Source organism: Paramormyrops kingsleyae, chromosome 10 (assembly GCF_048594095.1).
Source record: "Paramormyrops kingsleyae isolate MSU_618 chromosome 10, PKINGS_0.4, whole genome shotgun sequence".
NCBI classification, from domain to species: Eukaryota; Metazoa; Chordata; class Actinopteri; order Osteoglossiformes; family Mormyridae; genus Paramormyrops; species Paramormyrops kingsleyae.
Window position 1 is genome coordinate 30,150,090 of NC_132806.1, and position 22,969 is coordinate 30,173,058.

General features: G+C 41.2%; 1 protein-coding gene across 2 annotated transcripts; it reads left to right on the forward strand.

Annotated features, from left to right (window-relative positions):
• The first annotated feature begins 523 nt into the window (after positions 1-523).
• Positions 524-22,873, forward strand: ergic1 (endoplasmic reticulum-golgi intermediate compartment 1). Of its 2 annotated transcripts, none has more exons than XM_023838811.2 (10): positions 524-683; positions 9,512-9,573; positions 13,638-13,710; positions 16,237-16,331; positions 18,670-18,794; positions 19,104-19,208; positions 19,299-19,353; positions 19,870-19,970; positions 20,320-20,442; positions 21,294-22,873. In XM_023838811.2, exons 1-10 carry the CDS (start codon positions 664-666, stop codon positions 21,399-21,401), a joined length of 867 nt encoding a protein of 288 aa, XP_023694579.1. In that variant the 5' UTR covers positions 524-663; the 3' UTR covers positions 21,402-22,873. The 2 variants fall into 2 exon arrangements, with proteins under 2 accessions (XP_023694579.1, XP_023694580.1); XM_023838812.2 differs by lacking the exon at positions 524-683 and adding an exon at positions 9,168-9,199.
• Positions 22,874-22,969: the final 96 nt, after the last annotated feature.

Genomic DNA, 22,969 nt, shown 5'->3' on the forward strand with positions numbered 1-22,969 from the left:
GCCACTTATTTATTTAATTATTTAATCAAATTAACATATCAGTGATAAGTATTAACACAGAAAGAAAATCTGATCAAGTATGCGGTGGGAGACTTAAGTTTAACTGATAAAAGGGGAGGGGGGACTCGAGACCTCATATAATCTATGTTCAGATCACCCACATCCTTATTTACCAGCACCATCACCAGTTATTACAAAATTTAGGCGTTATCCAGTCTGACTTTATATTACAATGTGAATATTAAAGCAGTCTGGTCTTCAAAATGTATAAAATGCTTACATAACAAACTTGTTTCAAAGTCAGTGGAAACACCACAATTTTTATTCATAATTTCCTAACACTCTTTTCTTCCTGAAACATACTGTGCGTGTCTTTTCTACGGTCTCATGGACAGTCAGTAGTGACGGGAATGCCCGAAAACACACACACAGATCACCAAGGATTTTCTTGAAACGTGTACATACAACTTTAAGGTGGAACCGGAAAAAGAATCATACGCGTGGCACCCACCGGCATCCAATCAGATTTTGCAAAGCGTCCTAGGGTGACGTCACTCCCGGTGTGAGCAGCCGGCAGGATTGAAGTGAGCATCTGAGCAGTCCTTTCCTTAAGTATTTTAACTTTGCGTTTTTAAATACTCTGTTCGAAAACTTGCAAACACCATGCCTTTCGATGTACGAAGGTGAGTATGCTCGCTTTATGTTTCCTTTGTTCATATGTCGTGCACTTAATGCCGCAGTTTTAATGCGATGCATTAAAGACAGCCTCCCTTTAGCTAGCAAAATCTACTTTCTTAATGGGGGTAACATAATTAGCTAAATATATGTTCCTTTTATACCTAAACGCATTTTAGTCTCTTTCGTGTATCTTTTGCCGTCAACAAAGGTAGCTGTTGTTAAAATTAAAGCCCATATCCTTTTCAACCAAGAGTCAAATAACTACAGATGTATTAATATGATCAGACAGTGCAGTGTTCAATGAAACGTGTAAAATGCTCTGAACTAACCATGTGGTTTGTTTTTGCAGTTGATTTAATTACGGAGCCATGCCTCATAAGCTGTTTTGTTTTCTTTTCAGTTGTAAATTAGGTGTATCTTCCATAATTTTCTGTTTTTGTGTATGTGTGTATTTTAATAAACTCGAGTTCTGAAATTCATCAGTTCAAAAAGTTATCTAAAAAAAATCAATTTTAGAAATTGCTCCTTATCCTGTATACTTATCACTTTTATTTTCCAATAAATAAGTTTCAATCTCCCAAGGTGCAATGGAATGAAAATGGACTAATGGATTCACACCCCCACAAAACAAACATGGAGCCGGATGTACCACACATTTTATAAGCATATAAAGGGCAAGCAGGTTACTGGGAGGTGCTTAGTTACATCCAGAACATTTAAAACATTTGAAGCTGAAACCTTTTTTCATTTAATTATGTAGCCACTAATTGATTACAAAATAGAATTGGCCAAATAAAAAAAGTCCTTTTCTTTCTGCCTTAGTAACATACGAATGTTCTCTGTATATGTTTAGACTAATTTCTTCTTGCAAATTTGACAATAATATATTTATAATGGCTACCGTCGTTGAATTACTTGACGACCTGTAGTAAACCAGACAGTAAACCAGGAGATGATTACTGTGCATTTTGCTCCAGCTAAAACACATGCAGCACATATACATTACAAATCCAAATACAGGCAACTGTGACAGCAGTCTTTCAACAATAATTGCAAGTTGTAGAAAACAGTATGCAAAAGTAAAATAAAGTTTTTGTAAGGCTTTGCTGTATTGGCTAAAATTTGAATAGTGTCCCCCCACTCAGAATTGAGAATTCTACCAATAAGAATTCTCTCTCATGATAGGCCTATTAAGTTAGAGGTCTCTCTCAGTATTGTTATTACTATTACAGTTGTTCTTATTTACTCATTTGGTGACACTTTACAATAAGGCTACCCATATAAAGCGTTTATGAATGGTTTATAATCTGGTTATTAATTAGGTTATAACACTTTGTAAATTATTAATAGACAATTTTAAACAAGTTATAACAGTTTTCTTTTTGTTAATTTGTTGCTACCATTTACAAGTGGCAAAAGGAGCCTTATTAAGTGGTGCCCATATTTTTGTGAAGATGGAACAAACAACACCTTGATGTGTGATGTATTAGTATTAGCCAATATCTGTTAGAACTCAAGATATTGGCATCGGACCAATCTTGGCCGATATTAAATGTTATCAATAGTCAAAGTTAGCAGCATCAAAGTGAAACACAAAACAATTGAGATAATGGAGGTAATTGCATTGGATGATCAAGCATTTTCTGTACTGGAGGATGAGGCATTGCATCGGCTCGTTCAGCACTTATAAGGTCTCAGAGTTCCGGCCCGTGACATGTTTATAATTCATTTTTAAATTTGGCCTACAAATCTAGCTTGTCTGCTTTTTAATACAACACCTGTTTTTCTTTCCCCTCTTACTGTCATGTGGTGTAACGCGGTCTTGTCATTTGTTGGTATGGCTCAGGGAAAAAGTGGGAGTGCTTGGTTTATACAGTGGATCTTCCTGGTAATGCAAACATGGCAGAATTCGGCAGAAGAATGAGGTCATGACTCAACTCTAGAAGATCACTTAGGCATTTGAATCAAGATCACAATTCAAAAATCATTAATCGTGCATTGAATTTAGCTGCTTCTTATTCAACAACAGAAGCATACACCAATAATACAAGAATAAAAAAGGCCTCAAGCTTTTAATTTAGTTTTAATGTCGTTCTCTTGCCAATTTATGTCATTGTCAGGTTTTGTATTTATGTTTCATTCCATTGTACTGCATTAACGAGTGAAGGAACTTTCAACATGGTAAAGTAACTGTAGGCTGATAGACAACATAGCCAGTCTACTTACAAACAGAATCTAGCCGCACTCTGCCAAAAATTGGTTTCCATGGAGCCCCTAAAGGGACAGGGTGGGAAATCATTAAGTCTTGCGTTCCCTCGCTATGTTGTCTTGTGACAAGACTCGCTCGCCGCTGCATTCCGACAAATCCGACAGTTGTGAATCACCTTATTCATTTTGCATTTGAACTTCTAAAATACACAGATACAGTGGTGTAGGGAGCAGGGGGCCGAACCCCCAGCGTTTCATTTGGGTTCATTCATTCCCCCAATAAATGCACCATTGTGTTTATATTAAGAAGCCCCCCCCCCACTCTGTCTCTCTCAGTGGGTGCCACACCTGTACATTCATACTGTGGCTTTAAAGTGCACGACTCATGAAAAAAGCAGTGAAAGTCTCATGCATGTCCTATCCCTGGGAAGCTCTCCACATGTTCCGCAACAATCTCACAGAAATTATGCTGCTCTGATTATCTGTCTGTCTGTCTCTCTGCCTGCCTTCATAACAAACATTGTTATATAATGTTTGTTATTAAGATTCAAGAGGTTTATTTGTCACGTACACAATTGTACACATACAACATGTAGTAAGGATTGTTATAGTGTGGTGCATGCGTTATGAAGGTGCAGTTAATGTAAAGCATTACATAATATTTTTAAAATATGACAGTCATGCACATTGAATAAGTGAATTTGGTCCACTCTGACCAAAGTGCTTAGGTTTAAACAAACAAAAAAAAATCATCCGGACTTGCCCTCCAGTTGTAGATTTCTGTGTTATGGTCTCAAGATCTTTCCTCAAGCAGCTGATTAGAAATGGGTATTTGGATAGCTGAGTGTGGCAGCTGTGAGTGTCAGTGTGTCCTGAGCGTTTAGCTGTGCGCCCTGAAGCTAAACCTGCATGGAGAATCTGTGAAGTACATGTGCAGATTCTGACCGAGAAAAACAAAGGGAAGCAGCAGCGTAAGTCGGCCCTAGCAATGGCTGCTTTGACAATCCGGTAATACTTGTATGGTTTGTTCAAGCGTATTTACTAGAAATTTTATTCTCCTATTTTTTTTCCCTTATGCAAGGTAACAGTATATGTTACAGTGTAAAACAGCCCAATGAATGGGTGTTTTGAAAATGCAGTAACTGAAGTGGGAAAATGTCAACAAATGCTTATTTTTTGAATATTAAAACTCAGGTGCCCAGATGATTTTATATCAGATATAGAAAGAAATTAATACATAGTTGAATGACAGTCAGTACAAAATTTCCACAGTAACCGGAACTAGACACTATGACCCGAAGGTTCTGTATTACTGCTTAAGTTTTATGATGATTATATTAATACAATGTCACAATTTCAGTTGTGTAATTCAAAATTAAATATTATTGCACCAAGGGACAGGCAAGTCATTAAGAAATTGTGTATGTGTGTGTGTGTGTGTGTGTGTGTGTGTGTGTAACGCTGATATAAGCAGAATCTTGAGAATTCTTCAGCTGTCAATTGAAATTACTTTATCAGGGTATTAGTCCAAATACATTTTAATTGTAAAAGTCATATACAAAACTCAGGCTATTTTTAAGGCAAAGTACCACCACACTTTATAACTGGTTATATAGAAAGTATCTAAGACAGTGCCTAAATCAGGAGCCCTTAAAAACAACATTATTGGCATTCAAATGTCAATAAAAGGCATATAGTCCAACAGCATATCTATCCATACTAATCCACACAGCTTTGGCCAAATAAAAAATAGTTGTTGCTGCTCTGTGTATTTGTATAGGGGTTGGTAACATAATATTGAGACATTGCGTTAGCACAGGGAACTTGTCAGACCTACCTCTAAAAAGTTAATCGTCCGGAAGATGTACTGTATGTGTGAGTAGTCTTGTGTTTTAAATGAAAATCTTATGTCTCTGTAATGACCTAACGACTTTCACTTTATAGTCTTGTTTAATAGTCGCCGTTCTTTTAATTCATAAACTTTTGCTTCCCGGTATGCAATTCATCATGGTGTAGCTTTTAAAATGGAACCAAAGAATAAAGCAATTGGTATCAGTTTCAGGAAACTATTAGAGAGAAGTACTCAGTGCCTATAAAGGGACTTTTCTGAATAAGTAGCCTTAATCAAATTATATAACTGCTTTCATAGTGGAAATAAGGTAGCACTTAGGTTTTTAGAATGTTTCAGTTTATTCCCCAGAATTTACTTTGGTAAAACGTTTTAGTTACCGAGTCATCATGAGTCATATGTTTTTTTTTCCATAAATATTGGGTGGAGTTTAATTTAAGTTTGCTGTATTGTTCTCCTATATTATTTGTATATTTTCTTTGTGTTAAAAAATTAAAAATAATTTCCCATACCATGTTATGCAGATAATGACATATTTTTCCTGCTTATAAAACTTCCATGTCATTCACCCTCATTTACTACCTGACACATATTCTGTCAGGTTGTTACATAAATCTAATTTCCCTCTAAATCACTGCTAACCAAAACAGTCTTGATTTCTTGTGCTGCTTGCCTGAAATCAAATATTAGAACCTATATACGCAGTTTATCTAATGATAAAACAGTGATATTCCTGACCGTCCTCTGCTGTACGCACCATACGCTCCGGTCATCATGCAAACCATGACGTTCTTCTCAGAGATCACTGTTATTCCTTGGTTTAGAGTCCAGATGCACCAGCTGCAATTTCGATTCCGATTTCTGATTTCCCCCCCCCCGACTGTGACCTGCCCATACTGATTTTTGCAGATTACGATTTTCTTTCTAAGAACTATAATTGACAGCATATACAAACAAAAATGAACTTTTCAATGAAACATTTTATTTTCATAATAAAAAGAAAAATGTTATACTTTACAGTTTCCCTCAAACTGCACTAAGTTACAGGATCATCTCTCACTTAAACGAGTCTCAAAATAAAGTCCTCTGTCACTGGAAAGACGTCCAGATAATTAACTGAAAAACATTTTTACTCTGTCATAGGATTTTTTTTTTTAATGATTATTCCTTTTGATGATTATCTAGTATATGTTTAATAATGAGTTTAATCAGTCTAAAGTTTACCTGTGATGTTTCACCACATTTTCATGTTGGTTCCCCCACGGTTGCAAGCTTTGTGTCGTCTTCACTCTCAGTAAAGAACTTCCATGATAACAGCATGTTAGCGTGCAGCTGCATGGCCTTTGCCTGCGCCGCTGTGTGGATGACGTGGTGCATGCGTAAAACGGACCAGTTCGGTATGGGAAATGCATGAGACTGACTGGCCGGTCTCTGGTACAGGCCGAGCATGCTGAAAATCGGCCGATTCTGTCCCTGACTGGTTAATCGGTGCATCTCTAGCTTAGTGTGGTAAAAAATAACACCCCTCTGGGCTGTGCTTCTCTGCCTTTGTTGACTATTGAAAGTAATATTTTAATATAAAACATATTTGGTTGGATTTCACTATGAGATAAAAGTTCTCTTTTTTTCCTCTTTTTTTCAAGTAATCATCAGCTAACTTATTCTGGGATTATTTATTGTGCTTATTATGCAGGAATGAAACGCAACTGTGCTGGCAACTGAGAGCCAGTCCAGTGACACTGGATACTGCCTGGTCTCCGGGTGACGGTCCTCACAGCCAGCCTTGCCGAGTTTATTTTAGAAGAGTTGTCTAGGCGACAGGGAGAAATATTGTGACAGTGATTTGTTTCCTGACTTTCGGCGTGTTTTATAAAAGCCGGCAGATGTAATGTTCTGAAATTTTGGCCCGAGTCTTGTCATGTTTCAGAACATTTCCAACCCCCACGTTGAAGCAGTTTGTCTCCTTCAGGAAACTCTGCTGAACTGGTCTCCTGTAGTATGTAAGGAGATTGTGGACACAAACAGGCCTGCTGGGGATGAAACATTGGTAGAAACTACTGATGTCCTTTGTTATTCAATAGTTTAATTTTCAGATGGCTAAATAGGTGCCGAACATCAACCAGCCATAACACTAAAACCACCAGCTTACGATTGTGTATGTCCTTGTGCCGCCAAAACAGCTCTGATGTGTCGAGAAATGGACTCCACAAGACCTTTGAAGGTGTGCTGTGGCATCCGGCACCATGATGTTAGCAGCAGATCCGTTACGTCCTGTCAGTCGCAAGGTGGAGCCTCCATGGATCGGACTTGTTTGTCCAGCACTTCCCACAGACGCTTGATCGGATTGGGGTCTGAGAAATCCGGAGGCCAAGTCAACACCTCCGACTGTTTTTTTTCTGTGTGTGCATGTTCCTCAAACCGTCCTTGAACCATTTTTACAGTGTGGAAGGGTGCGTTGACCTGCTGAAAAGCCACCGCCTTCCGTGAATAGTGTTGCCGTGAAAGGGTGCACTTTGTCAGCAGCAATATTTAGGTAGGTGGAACGTGTCAAAGAAACATCCATGAATGCTGGGACCCAAGGGTTCCCCGGAGACCATTTCCCCGACCATCACACTTCCTCTGCCGGATTCCGGCCGTCCGCATGATGTAACAGAAAAGGTGACTCATCAAACCATGCCACCTTCTTTCATTGCTCCATGTTCTACGTCTGGTGCTTACTTGCCCATTGTAGGCAGGTAGGAGAAGGCTGGTTAAGGAATATGCAAAGGTGATTTCTCATAATTGTAACTAGAATTGTTTAAACGCTGCTAAAATATAACACGTTCTTAACAGCTGATCCCTGCGGTTCCCCAAAGGAATTGGGGGCTGTGGTATGTTTTGGACTTGTTCGATTGATTTATAGCGCATACTTTTTTGGTAGGGTTAAATCTGGAGGAAGACTCTTGGCAACTTTATTGGCTGAAACATCAAGGAACCTCTTATGTTATTGGCCCGAGGGACAGTCATGGGTATTTATTTGATTTTGGATGCATAAGCCCAGCCTGAGTTGCTCTACCACGTTGGACGGCCTGATTTATACATTTTTTTCATCAAAAAATCAGCATTGTTGGCGCAAGAAAATTTAGATGCGCCCAGAAATCTCTGACTACAAAGAATCATGAATAATTTCAATATTTCATTCCCCCGTCACATGATAAACTAATTTTTAGGTTTTAGATGTGTTAATTACGTAATGTTAATTTATGGCACTGATTTCAAGGATTGAAAATATGTTGATGGCTGCTTGTGTCAGCGGGCCTGCCCCGGGCTTCCTGTGTTATTTTAAGTGCCACTTTACTGGCTGCCCCAAAAGCATCTTCATATGGTGCCAAAGACGCCAATGCTTGCCTCGTTGGCTGAGGCCCGTTGAGCGAGGCTTATGCCACCCACCAGTATCGCTGGCTTCGGTTTACGTCACTTTACTTTTCCTGAGAATTCTTTGGCTTTCTTGGAAAAATCGAGACTCTCGCAACAGCTGCTGCAGGGCTGGACCTGAAGTGATCAGAAGAGCAGCAGACCGGAACAATGCGGCCCGAAAAGTACAACCGGCCTCCTTCGAGATACTGCAACAGTCCAGCTTCACACATCCTGTGAGAGCTGTGTGGGGAACACAGTGATCCAGGCGGAACGTGGAGTGCCTTACGAGATGCACGTGGGGGCATGTATCATGAAAGGAAGTGGCCACCCGCCCCCCCTCGTCATCCCAGCCTAGTGTTGCGTCAACTCTACTTGCTGAGCCAGTAGCAGCTGCTGGAAGGAATTCGCACAGATGTGGACATTTAAAGGGAGGAAGAGGTGGTGTGAAGCGGTGGGGGGGGGGGTGAGGCACTTTGTCTTACCGAAAGTACGCAACGCCAAAAAAGGGCACAGCACAAAACGGCCACTGGGGGATCAAACGCAGCACTTGCCGCATGGCACTTTGCCACTTTTATAGGTGGTATCAATTTTCTTAAAAGTGAGTGGTTATATTTTGGAATTTGACTTCCTTCTTTGGTCAAGCAGGAAGTGTGAGGAATCCAACTGGCAGTGTGAAATAAAGCAAGACAAATAATCACGTGAATTCACTTATCGTTAACGACCCTTCCTTGATTTTAGAATGGGATGGATGTTGGTCAAACAGGAAGTGCATCGTTCGAGAGAGTTTTGACTTGGTCTGGATGAAAACACAAACAGTCTGTCCATCACCTCAAGGTGTAGAATCTGTACTATTGCTGAATTTCGCCTCAGTCATCTGAGCCATGATTTTTTGGTGCTGGCACATTCTTGCCAATGTGTTGAGTCAAAACAAACACCCCGCCCCCATTTACCTTTCCGCCTTTCACAGCTCCAGGGAAAACAGACCAGCCCTCATTATGTGTTTTGTTCCAGAATCACTTGAGCCTGGCGGGTATGAGTAGCACAGCCTCATATGGAAGGATATATAAGGCAAGCCTGGTTACATTCTATAGGTTATGGGCTATATTCTGCTATGCTGGGGTTGTCTGAAGGATTCTCTTTGTGATGCCTGAAGGCAGGAGGTTCACTGTGTGTTTAAGTTAAAGCAGTCCAGTGCTCTCCACTGCATTACAGCCTGTTGTTGGTGGCTGTATGCCAGAGCAAACATTCCACTGCATTGTGGTAATGCCCCTTGGAATTCTGGGAACAGTGTGTCCTTTATGTGGCGTCGGGTCCCCATGACCATCCTTGTTTACTTCTTTTTTTTTTCTCTTTCTCTTCCTCTTTCTTTCTTTCCTCCAGACTTGATATCTACAGAAAAGTGCCCAAAGACCTGACACAACCAACGTACACGGGAGCTTTCAGTGAGTATTATGGTCTGCCACAAAGACAAGGAGAGTCACATATCGGATTCAAATGTTTTGGTCAGTGTCCTTTATTACTTTTTTGGTCTCACCTTCTGGATATATGCTTTCAGTTTGGTGTCTACATCAAGATTTCACAACTGGCAGAGGCATTGATTATTCACAGATTAATTTGTGCTCAGCTATGCGTTGTCATTATCCCCGTTTTCTGTTAGTTTGTCTCATTGATTAGTCATTGTTTAAACACATATGACAGGGCAAACTCATGACATTGTCACTTCTCAGTACAGTCATAGTATTGTTTTCAGATGTCCAATTATGATTGGACGGCAAAACTGCATGAGTCTTTCCTTAGTGACTGTAGGTGTGGTTTCACTTCTGACGTTAAAATAGAGTAGTTTGTCTCCGCCCAGTAGCATGTTTGCCAAGGCTTTTTGGCCACCTGCTAATCAATAAGCAGTTTCAGTTTTGCCTGGAAAGTTCTAAACTAAACTGTTGAGAAAGTTCCAAACATTTTCCTTTTATAAATGGAGATGATAAAATACTCCTGTATGAAAGTGGTATCATTGTATGCTAATGAGGTTGTTTCTTTAATCACAGTGTAGGTTTTTTCCATGGTGCTTCAGGGCACCTGGTTGATTTTAGCTTCCGATGGCTGAGACTCTAAGAGATCGAGCCTGATAGTAGGAACCGGCCGGAACGCATCAAATGGACAGAAGTGTAAAAACCGGCCCAAAATGCTTCATGTTCACGGACCATTTCTCTCTCCAGGAGTGTCACATTTAAATATTTGTTTACAATAATAAATATTTCTTACTCTTTACCTATGTCTTGTTACTAAGTCTTTCGAAAAACACCTTTCCTTCGAAATGCAATGATTTTGCAATAGGCCTGTCCCTCAGCTAAAATATTGTGCAATTTCACCCTTGTTCTCATAGAAGCCCACAAAAATCCACTAAACTCGGTAGCAAAATTAAGCATGAAAACAAAGCTTTTTTTGGGAGATTTCAGTGAAATCCCACAATCGATGGCAGAAACCCACTGTGGAAATGCAAATGAGGCCCCCACTCATCAGGTCGGGGGGGGGGGGGGGTACCCTAACAACCGCGTGTCAGAAACCATTACAGATAAGCACTTAAAATATTTTAACCTATATTTGATATAAAAAAATAACATTCAGACTTATTAAACCTAACCTGGGACAATTATCAGTATGTATCTGCTAACACCTACTGATAGAAACCTAGTTACGTGACATGTTTGTTGTTTGGTTGGTCATTTATTGTTTTGCTGTTTGTGGTTTTCCAATAAGCCATTGGTTCTGTTTGATTCTTATGAAAAATATTGGGTAGATGTCATGACATCATGGGCAGCTTACTTTTTCAGTGGCACGTGGTTAAACGGGTGATATCGTAGTGTGTCCTTAATCCTGAGTGGTGACGCATCTTTTCGCATCATAGTCCTAGAAACTGCAGCTCCTCTGTGGTTTGGCTAAACATTAACCAGTGTAAACCTGAGTAACTCAAAGGTCACAGGTCCACGTGATGCCTGGCATGTTCTTCAGTGACAAACCGAGGTGACTTGTCACTGAGCACGTACATATTCAGGCAGGTTGACCTTTGTGAGGTCCACACTGTGACGAGACTGACTGGTCATTTCGTCACTGGCCAGTGACATGCGAACATTTCTCTGACTCTGAAGGGCGTGTACAAACTTAACCGTATCCAGAACAAAACATTTTCTTCCGTTAAATTGTCAGTTTACTCGCTGTAATTGTATGAAAGTCTCTTTATTTGCTTTCTTCTAAACCTTATAAATTGGTGAACGACGATAATTAAGAAATCACTTAGATATTAAAATAATTGAAGCACATTCTTCTGAACTTTTTTTTTATAGCTGTAATGGTTTACATTTCCCATGATAATTGCTTGTTTCATGTGTTTGTAGAATGTCTGTCTTTTCTATAGTTTTTAGAATTTAGCTTTTAAAACGTCTTTAATTAACGATAATGAATTAAAGCTTAGGCAGGTTTTAACATACCTGTTTCTTGTAATATGTGATACATTCTGGATAAAGGTGACCGAAGGAAATATCATACCTGATTAAGGTAAGCATTTAAAGTAATGAAATGCCTGCCCCCGTGTGTGAATTTTGGCCATTCTCTAGTGTCCATCATCGCTTGGTTGGTGTGTCTACTGCGACACAGCACCAAGCTACTCAAAGTGGTACCCACCGTGAGCGTGGGCATGGAAAAGTCATTAGACGACTGCAGTTAGACATTTTTTGATAAGTTTTCATTTAGTACGGCTGAATATTATGATTAAGGAACCTTTCACAATCATGTCTGCGGTGAGCTGCTTACGCAAAGCTCCCCGTTCTACGTCGTACGCAGTCGTCCAGCCTATAGCCTCAAAGTGGCTGTGATTGTGTCTCCAAGGAGCGTGAATTTCAGTGTGCTGTGGTCCTTTGACTCACACCCTAACGATGTGCCCAGGCAGGGTGACCTACTCAGATGGGACGCATGGTTTCTGTTATTATACATTTTCATCCTTTAAAATGACACGCAGTTTCATTTTTAGCCTCCCCCAAGAGTTTACCCGTCTATTAAAATGGTTTCATTTTTGCTTGGCAAGGGAGTTCTGAGTAACAAAAATCACAAATCTTATCTGTCTTGTAGATTTTGACTGATTTCAGCTGTGCTAAATGGTTTCACCAAAAGTCTTCCTGGGATTTAAAGTAAACCACTTCTGGGTGTGATAAGTTGGTTATTTGTCTGAAGTAACTTTAAAAATATCAGAAATTGACTAATAATTGTATGTAAATTATCCATTTAGTATCAAGTGTTTCCGGCACTGAGATAATGTCCTCCAGCATTTTAATTCTGGTTTGAATAGGTGTTTAAATTAGCTGTTTTGATCTCTGAAAGCCACATTTTAAGTCAACTTAGACAAAGTCAGTAATTAGATTACTGACTATGATTGACTACGTTATTTCTGAGTTATGTGATGCCTTTTGAAGATCACCGCCTAACAGTCACTCAGGTCTTTTTTTCCCCTCTGATCAAAATGTACAGACTTTGGATTTTCTTTTTTAATAAACTGACCTTTATTTGTCGTCAGTGTCGAGGCCTTGTTTGTAAATGGGAAAGAAGCCAGCAGTGACTGTGACAGTTGACGGTGATGATCTTACTCCTTGCTTTCATTAACTCCATTTGATGCCCTCCTGCTATTGCGATCATATTCTTTTGTTTGTTCAGACATTCAGTCTATACCAGCTTACACAGCCTCTCAGGTGTGGGCTATACACAGTCATGGCCTTTACACAGGCATTTACACAGCCTCTCAGGTGTGGGCTATACACAGTCATGGCCTTTACACAGGCATTTACACAGCCTCTCAGGTGTGGGCTATACACAGTCATGGCCTTTACACAGGCATTTACACAGCCTCTCAGGTGTGGGCTATACACAGTCATGGCCTTTACACAGGCATTTACACAGCCTCTCAGGTGTGGGCTATACACAGTCATGGCCTTTACACAGGCATTTACACAGCCTCGCAGCTCTTCCTTTCAGCCCCCGACTCCCCGTGACATTAGGCTGAGTGCCTTATTGGCCCTGTGACTCTAACCTTGGCATGGAATCTCAGGAGATCTATCATCTAAGTTCCTCAAAACCTTAAGTGATGCATTAATGGGGTAATAAAATGTGATGATTTCTGTAACATTTCATTTCTTTTGTGGCTGAGGGAGGGGGGGGGTGGAGCTGTTTCTGGTATATATTTATAAAAATTAATTTGATGAAGAGCATCTGTCACATTCCTTAGTGCGTGTGAAAGTTATTCTCTGAACATTGTAGTATTAGAAAGTAGATTAGAAATTGATTTGGAATTGATTGGGAAAGGATTACTTAGTGAGGTTATTTAAACACTACCAGAGTCATAGCCATTTTCTGGATTCCCTGGTCATCAGTGATCTGATCACTGGTTAGTAATCAAGTCTAAGAAGAGGCACTGAAAACTCAATGAGCTGTTTTTGTGATACTAACCTCTGTTTCTCATCCACAGTCTCCATCTGCTGCTGTCTGTTCATGCTCTTCCTCTTCCTGTCGGAGCTCACGGGATTCATCGCCACGGAGATGTGGGTACTGCAGGAATCGACTCCGCTCATACGTCTGTATTTTTCATATCAAAGTGACAGTTCAGGCACTGATATTTGAATTGGATATCCTTTATGCTCTGGGTTTCTGGAAAGTGTACTAATATTGCTTTTTGTGCATTTAAATTTGAGGTACATGCCATAATATGAATTTGAGTAGGAATATGGATTAACTTCATTAATTGTTTCAGCGTTTTGGCAAACTTTCAGTTAACCAGGAGATTTTTATATGTTTGGTTTGTTTGGAAGGAAAGCTAATGAGGTTTCAAGGTGGCTAAGGAGATATAGTCATAGCTAATGTTGAAATCAACCTGAACAGAGTCAGTATATTAAATGGGGTACCAAAGGTTAGTAAACACTCCTCTAGTACTGCAGGGTGCAGCTATGTATTATTTCTGAGTGATAACAATCCTGTCTAGCTGCATATGTAAATAACACCTCATTTGGTATAGATATTGATTTGGAAGAGTGAGCCCACACTCTGAAACTTTGAGTGAGGATAAGATGTTTATAAGAAACATAGCTAAGTTAAGTCTACCACCGCAAATGGTTTCTATTTCTGTGCTGTCTCTGGCGTGAAACAAATATTTAAGTTTGGTAGCTCTGGAAACAAAGTAGAATTATTTGGTTCACTTGCTTCAGTTGTTACTGTTGTTCTAGATATGTACAACTTTGCTATGTGCTAAACAACGTGTGTATATATATTTAGGACATTTTTAACTTTATGGTAAGGGGGAGAACCGGATTCTGGGGCTTGTTTACTCTGGTTTTAAAAAAAGCAACAGGAAATTAATCTCACATGTACATGATCTCTCCACTTTGACGTCGCTGTGGATCAGGTAACTTGTGAGGTCATGCGCCGGGCTGGATTGTTTTATTTTGACCTCAGGTTATTGATTTCACGCAATCACTGGAATAGCGTTAGTAAATTAGAGAGAGAGGAAGAAATGAAAGGGTTCTTGCTTAATAGAGGTATAGGTCTCAAAGGTCATGACAAGGATGACGCAGATTAAGAAATCCTCTTTCAACTGGGATTGTAGCAAGACGGCAGTTTCTCAATTGACTGATGTTCTCATAGATTTCCTTTGAGATGTTTGTATATTCAGTATCAGTACTACTGATTAGTAATGCCTGAGTTTAGGGATTCCAATGATATTAATAGTAAAATTATATATAGCCGGGGATTGACATAACTAATACACAAGTACACATTCACCTTTAAAAGCGATATGTACGACAATCGATTGTTGTAGCAGCGTGAATGCATACTTACATACCAGTTATGTCAGTCCCTGTATATAGCTATCATTCACAGTATTTATAAATAGAAATCTAGAATGATTTCTCTTTTAGCATACTGGGCTTTTGATGCACATGCATGTACATTTTGAGAACCAGTAGTTTTGAATACCATGTCCAGAAGTGGAAAGTTCCAATCCAGACCAATCAGTTGAGTATAGTCACATTCAAAGGGTAATACAAATGCTAATATAAAATGGCTCTCTTTCTCTTTAAAGAAGAACAAAATCTCAGACATCCTGTTACAAATGACACAAACATGGGTGAAGTATCAGTACTGGTTCAAGATGATTTCTTGTCAGGCTGTGACCACAGATACAGGGCAGCAGTGCAGCACAGTGTGTTTTGCAAAATGGTACAGCCCCATTACTTGGTTTCCATAAATGTGTTGATGAAAGGACACTGTTTTCCTTTTGTCTGTTCTGTTGGGCCAGTTCTCCTTTTAGTTACTCTGTCTGAAAGTTAGCATAGCTTTGGCCTGTCCTGCTCATGAAATACCCCAGCAAACAAGAACAAGCATCGTGATGAACTACATACGTAACTGATTAAATGCTTCCTGTTAACCAATGTCGTAGCAGCACTGGTTATGAAATCTGTGATGCTCTAGCTCCCTATGGGACTATGCCATTCTCTATATAAGTCCAGGTTAGCTTTTTCTGCTTGTTGCCGTACTCTGACATCTATCTAGGATGTGAGGGCTGTCCTCCATTGAAATACAGTCAGATGTTCCGGCACGCATTGAGTAAGACATTTATCACCTGAAGCATTTCATTTGAGTGATATAATGACGTCTTGCAGCATATCTTTCATACCACTTCATCTAAAACAGCTGCTCTGCCTCTGATCAGTTGTGGGATTGCAGTATTTGGTTTTAGAGCATTAGCTTAATTCTAGGGTTATATAACACAATACTCTCAGTCGCAAAACATATTTTGAGGCCAGCTCATTCTCTAGTGAAATTCTCTTGCTCAGTATGTTGCTATTTCAGCTTCCATTCATTTGTTTTTTATTATAAATATATATTAAGAACAGGTATGTCACTGAAGAATGAATGTTCCTCGTGAATTTAAGTACATCTCTATAAACAACAAAAACTGTTTTTTTCGATGATGCCCTTGTTGCTGAGCCTTGTTGTGCCCTTCGATACCATGTTTTACGGTCACTGCCCTTCGATACCATGTTTTACGGTCACTTTCCCCCTTTTGACAGAGTCAATGAGCTCTATGTGGATGACTCTGATAAAGACAGTGGAGGGAAGATAGATGTGAGTTTAAACATCAGTTTGCCAAACTTGAACTGTGATCGTGAGTATTTTTAAATATTTCTTGCTGTTCTTCCAGTTACTGCTTTGTCTTGTACTACTGTGACTAATAATGAAGTTTATTTTTGGTATTTCCCCCATTACTTGTGGTAGGAGTGTGTGCTTTTTATTCCTGGGAGCCAGTACAATTTCCTTAATATTCTGTTTATTGTAACTTCTTAATGATATATTTATATTTAATGATATTATTTAATTCTGCTTCTTTCATGGTGTCCTTCCAGATGGTATTCCTTTATATCTATGTCCTATGGATGTCAGTAGATGTCTATAATGTAACGTCTTAAGTTTGTTCATTACTGTACCCCCCCCCCCCCCCCCCCCGAGTGCACCCCTGAATGCCGGCACAGGCAGGCGCCTGATACCCTCACCCTCCCGAATTCAGAGCTGTTGCTCTTTCACTCGTTACGCACTTTAGTCCGGCTCCAAACATGACAAAATGTGCAAAAATGCAAAGTATGTCGAAAGTGGTTTGTGACTTCTAGCTTGGACTTCAGGCGTAATGTAAACAGTATTTGGTATCTTGACTCACAGCTGTAAAGCGTTTGTCATCAATCTTGCCCCAAAAAAGGAGTGTTCTGCCTGAAACCGTTATTTTGTGTGTTTGTGTTGCTTTCTAATGCTGGCTCCTCTTAAAAATTCCCTAAACCATTTTATTGTCTTAACATTTCCATGTCACTTCCTCTACAGAGACCAGTTATCCAATCTTTACTGTCAGGGTGATTTAGGGTGTTTTTCTTGGTCATCTGCAGTTTAACTTTTTATCTACTAAATCGTGCTGCTAGGCTTTGTATAGGGGGATCATCACAAATAAATCAGCAGCATTGCACAGCACCTGGCTCACAGTCAGATTTCATTGAATAATTTATCGCTCTGGACAGTTCACACGGTACTGTTGGTGAATAATTGTAGATCTGTCAAATTTTTATACTTCTCCATCACAGAAAGTTGTGAAATGAAATATTTCAGGTGAGTCATTGTTCACAGTTATAAGAATACCTTGTTTTCTGGAAAAAAAACTGTATGCTTTAGTTAGTCTTTGTCCCTTAAACACCACTTGAATAGTATTAGTAATGACCACATATCACTTTCTGCTTTACAAATTTCACAGAAAAAAAAACAAAACATTTTTATCGTCTTAGTGTTGTGACTGATATTTAAGTGTAGTTATGCCTTACTGCTTAAGAATAACACCCTGCTCAAATTTAGCTGACAGCAAAATAAACTCAGTTTTGTTAGCTGCGGTTTAGTGTAATACTTATGTTTCAGTACAAATATTTTACTGTAAAATACATGTGCAATAATAAAAACACATATTCTTTTTGAAGGACCTAATCTTATCATTTTAGGGATAACTAAGAAACCCAAACTACGCCCCTGGTCACATTCAGATTCTGTGCTTTTTGCGTGAGGATGATACCCTGCTCGTTAGACCATGCTGATGAGCGTCAGTGTTTGGTTGCTCATCTTATGTAAGCTTGGGAACTGATCCACACGTCCTTTGTGCGCTTTGTAGGCCAGAGGAAATCGTGTTGAAAGGGAAGTGGGTGCGGAGTCCTGGTGTTGAAGAGAGGCGGGGTTTCCTTCCTCTGTGAAGCAGGGGCTATCTAAGGGCTATCTATGGTCTGTGTCATGTATCCTGCCCCTCCACCAAACCACCAGCTAACATGGCAGCCCGCCTGACTGAGGTCTCCCAGTGCACTGCTATAGCCAGTGGACTGGTGCTTTGTGTTCAGTTTGTACAAAGTGATGTTGGGCCGTGTTGCCTACTTCAAAAACATGTTCGCTTTGTTGTGCCAGTTGTAACAAATGGAAGGAATGAAACTGTAGCTGGGACTTGAACAAAGCATAGTCTCGCATAGCGTAATGTTTATTCTTTGGGCTGTCGCAGTAGCTTCATTGTTGGGAATATCACCTGTGGCCTTGTCATCCATATGAGTCATGTGACCAGTCATGTGCTACGGTGACAGAAAAGTGATCTGACAGGAAAGGTGTTCCCAGTGCATGACCCTCGGTCATCCCCTTTCTCAGGGTGTTTTTTTAATACCAAGGACACAAAGATCACGCTTGTGGCCTTGACAAGAGCGGTCTTGCTCACTTGCCTCCCAAGAACATACTTGGGGTGCAATGAATTATGGGATTGCTCTCGTTTGGCAGGGGATGCAACCAATGTATCCCTGATATTTGGCGCGGGGCAAGAACGACATCCAGGGATTTTTACAGTCCTCTGTACTTTTGTACTTGGAACTGATTTTCGGCAATGAAGGCGACGTCAAACGGTCAAGCAGGCATATTGAGAGACGCGCCTGGTTTCTCCTTTTCAGTGGTGGGGCTGGACATCCAGGATGAGATGGGCCGCCACGAGGTGGGCCATATTGACAACTCCATGAAGGTGCCCTTGAACAACGGATACGGCTGTCGCTTTGAGGGGAAGTTCAGCATCAACAAAGTAAGGACTTTTCTTTTACCGCCCATCGGTGAGGCCGATGATGGAGTACTCGCATCATAAGCCAAAAAATATGATGTGGCCCGTGGAGATGAACGACAGAAGGATAAATCACAAGATTTCGCCGTGTCGGCTGAGATTCTTCTAGAGCATGGAAAAGCACTTGAGGAGAATTAGGCAGAAAAGTCCGACTCTAATGACATTTAAATTGCATCGGTTCCAATGCATGTGTGTAAAGTATATTTTCCCTCCAAGAATGGCATCTAAAAATAGTGACAACTAACCTCCGCTTCTGCTTCTGGCTACCTTAAGGTGCCAGGCAACTTCCACGTGTCGACGCACAGTGCCACGGCCCAGCCCCAGAACCCTGATATGACTCACACAATCCACAAGCTCTCCTTCGGCGAGAACCTTCAGGTCGGCGCTCAGTCCCAAGCTCACCCTTTTCTCATTTAATTCCAAGCAGCTTGGCTAACCTGTCTCTCTCACTTCTCCCTCCCCATCCAGGATGTTCAGGGGGCCTTCAATGCATTAGGAGGTGCTAGCAGACTTGAATCAAATCGTACGTACATAGTGACTTCTGTATTTCGAAGACATGACGGCTTTTAGAGGAGATTTTCAGTAATGCTTGAGGTGGTCTGATTTAAACATGTCTTTTATAACTGCTTGTGCTACGTCTGCTGTTTTGTCAGTGAGGAAAGCCTGGGTCTTGAGCTGTGTTACCATTATAGATATCATATCGGTCAAACATCTTGACCTAGGCCGTGCTTTCTTGTAAAGCAAACAATGAACGCTTCTTTGCGAGACGGCCCATTGTCCATTTCTGACTGCTGCGGAAGTTGACGTACGCCCTGAGCTCATCCCAGCAGCTGACCGAGAGCCGCTCGCTCGTCTTCTGCAGACCTTTGTGTGTTTTCCTCGTTGGGGCTCCTTGTATCGCGTGCCGGCATGTGCTCACTTAGCCCGTCATTAGCTCAGTGGGGACCCCTAGTGGACATTCTTTGAAGCCTCTGGAATTTTTGTGGTGAATGTAAGATATCGTGGTATGAGGTCCTGAATGCTCTGTTTGTGTTTGCAGCCTTGGCTTCCCATGACTACATATTAAAGATAGTGCCCACAGTGTATGAGGACATGAGGGGCAGGCAAAGATTCTCCTACCAGTACACAGTGGCCAACAAGGTGAGACCCTGTCTCTGCCTTCCGTGACTTCGCTGGCGTCGTCCATGAGAACGAGTCCTTTCTCGCACCGCATGCCGCCGTTCCCGTAGATGCCGCCGTTCCCGTAGATGCCGCCGTTCCCGTAGATGCCGCCGTTCCCGTAGATGCCACCTGCTCCATAGCCCCATCCCTGATCTAATGAAAAGCCTGCACCTGTCACCGCTGCTTTTCCCAGAATCCTCGGAGGTGCATGCCTGAGTGGCGCCTGCGGTGCTGGTGCTCGTACGTCATGGACTGCCTGTTTGCCCCGCGCGTGTGGATGGCCACGTAGAACGCACGCCTAATTTAACCCTCCCCCCCCGCTCGGCAGGAATACGTGGCCTATAGCCACACGGGACGAATCATCCCGGCGATCTGGTTCCGCTACGATCTGAGCCCCATCACCGTTAAGTACACGGAGAGGAGGCAGCCCTTGTATCGCTTCATTACCACGGTGAGTAACCAAGGAGGTCTGCGAGAAAGGTGATAGGCCAGGGGGAGGGAGTACAAGACCTGTAACCAGTAACAAGGGTGGTGGAGTAAACTGTGGAGATACAGACATACTGTACAAACTGTGCCTGAATCAGCCCACTTTCAAAAACATGTACATCCTGCTTTACCTCTGATCAGGTCTGCCTTGCATAATTTCTTGTAAAATTACTTCAGCCGCCCCCTACATCCCCCCCCCCCCGTGATATCCAGCCTTACTCACTATTAGTTCCCCTGAGACAGTGGGTGTAAGAGGTTATTGAGTAATTCTGTGTATGTCATTATGGCACCCGTTTTGAGAAGGAATTCAACAGCAACATGTGTAGACTTTACGAAGGTCTTGGTAAATAATACATCACAGGGTCAAATTTTAGGTGCCGGCCGGAGGACTGTGGCCATCAACCAGTAGTTTTCTCTACGGTTGCTATGACCTCTCAAGTGTTTTGGTCTCGTAATGGGACATGAATACCGCGCTGCTTACTCCGGCTCCTTTTCACCATTGTGTGCAATTTCCGGCATCGTGCCTTGCATCGCTTCTGAAGGCATCCGGCTCTTTGTCCTGGAAGAAAGCGCATTGGGTCGAGTGAGCAGGTGTAGGTGCATTCTGAGGTCGATCTCCGATGTCATTTTCCCTATTCATCTCAACGTGGGCTATTCTCACTTGTGTTGCTTGCCATGGACGCGCATATCAGTGGGCTATGGTTAGGGGTCTTGGCAAGGGCAATCAAAGTTAAAGCTGCTTTCAGTTATTCAGGAGTGGTGTTTTTAAAATGGACCAGTACATATTTTAACCGAACCCCCCCCCCCCCCCCGCAGATTTGCGCCATCATTGGTGGGACATTCACAGTGGCCGGCATTATCGACTCCTGCATTTTCACTGCCTCCGAGGCCTGGAAGAAGATTCAATTGGGGAAAATGTCATGAACGGGTTTGCGGGCAGCGCCCTTCAGCTCAAGAGTTTGCTCCTATTTACACCAACGGGACCTCATCAGAAAACGTCCAATGTTCTTTTTTTTTTAAAAAAAAAAACCTTTGTGATGGGGAGGGGGGGGCGGGGGAATTTTTCTATTCTTTCTTTTCTGTTATGACTTGGATTCTAAGTGTCAGATCCCCCACCCTTCATTTTGAGTGTGTTTGTGTACGTGTGAATTGTCTCTATTTGCTAAGGCAAATCAGCATTTTGACTTGTGATCTAGGCACAGAGAGCAGTGGAATCTCAGAGTGCCTCCCTATATGTCCATATACACTCCCTACCCAACCTACCGCGCCAGGTCTCCTTGACACAAACACTCTTGTTGCCTGTGCTGTAACTACTTGAATAATGAGTCTGAAAGAACAGCGTCTCTCACCACAATTGATCTCTGTGCCTTAAAAAAAAAAAATGCAAGTATGAGGCTTAGTCCATAAGAGCACATCAAATTGATGTTATAAGTGAAGGTAAAGAACCTAACCCTAACCCTACTTGGTCAAAGGTGGTTGAGGTGGTTTGTTTTTATTAATCTTTCACGGAAGATTTTTAGTGATGTACTTGTGATCTGTGTGTCAATAGGCAGGATAAGTTGAGTTGACCCTACCTGTGGCAATCATCGCCTTTCTCAACAATCGCTCGCTATCTGGAAAAATTATATTTAATAAGTTGTCTCATGGTTCTCTGGCTTGATGTGATTGTAAGGGTGGTTTCCCGTTCCTTAAAAAAAATACTTCTAGAGGCAGATAAAATTGAATTCTGGATCTTCTGCTAGTTTTGGACTCTTTAACCTGTTTTTGTTGTAAATTTTCAGAGAAGCCAATCTTTGAGTTACTCTACTCTACTTATTCCTGCTCGTTAATTTGAATGTCTTTTGCCGTAAACTTTAGGTCCCTGTTACTATTGTGAGCAGCTTATTTGATGCACCGCTGTGGTCTGGTTGGCAAGGCCTGGGTGACATGATTATTCAGCTAGAAGCTCGCTGGAGTTTCACTTGCAGTCTTGGGAGAGTTGTCGGGGATTTCAGAAACATCTAAAACCGCATGCTGGGTTCAGCCTTTCCTCCGTAAAATCTGTGTATAGCCCATGATTCTGTGGGTAATAGGAAAACTGATACTGATGAATGCATTCCTGTCACTGACGTTCCTGTCAACATTTTTATGTTTTATAATAAACTATTTAAAAAAAATACGAATGTCTTTTGTATGATGTATTTTTACCATGTGTATTTTTCATATCTTGTTTGTTTTCTTTAAAGTTGGTGTCGAATATGGGGGGGGGGGGGCACGTCCTCCTAAATATTTTGTATGTGTTTTGACATCTTTGCCGGCTCAGCTGAAGCCAGTGAAAATGTGACTGAATGTAAGCATGATGATCTTTTCCTGTGGCCAACACTTCATCATTTGATAAATAAAACTCTCTCGCAGCAGCTAAGTGAAGGCCTGCCATCTTCTGTACAGAGGAGCTTCTTTTTTTCCTGATAAAGTGCAATCTGGCTGTCGGCTGTTTCTCTCATATTTAAATA

Bases quoted from the DNA above. Each gene is read 5' to 3' on its own strand.
- ergic1 (XM_023838811.2), top strand. From the start codon at position 664: ATGCCTTTCGATGTACGAAG. The intron at 684-9,511 runs GTGAGTATGCTC...TCTTTCCTCCAG, and splicing joins ATGCCTTTCGATGTACGAAG to ACTTGATATCTACAGAAAAG. The intron at 20,443-21,293 runs GTGAGTAACCAA...CCCCCCCCGCAG, and splicing joins TGTATCGCTTCATTACCACG to ATTTGCGCCATCATTGGTGG.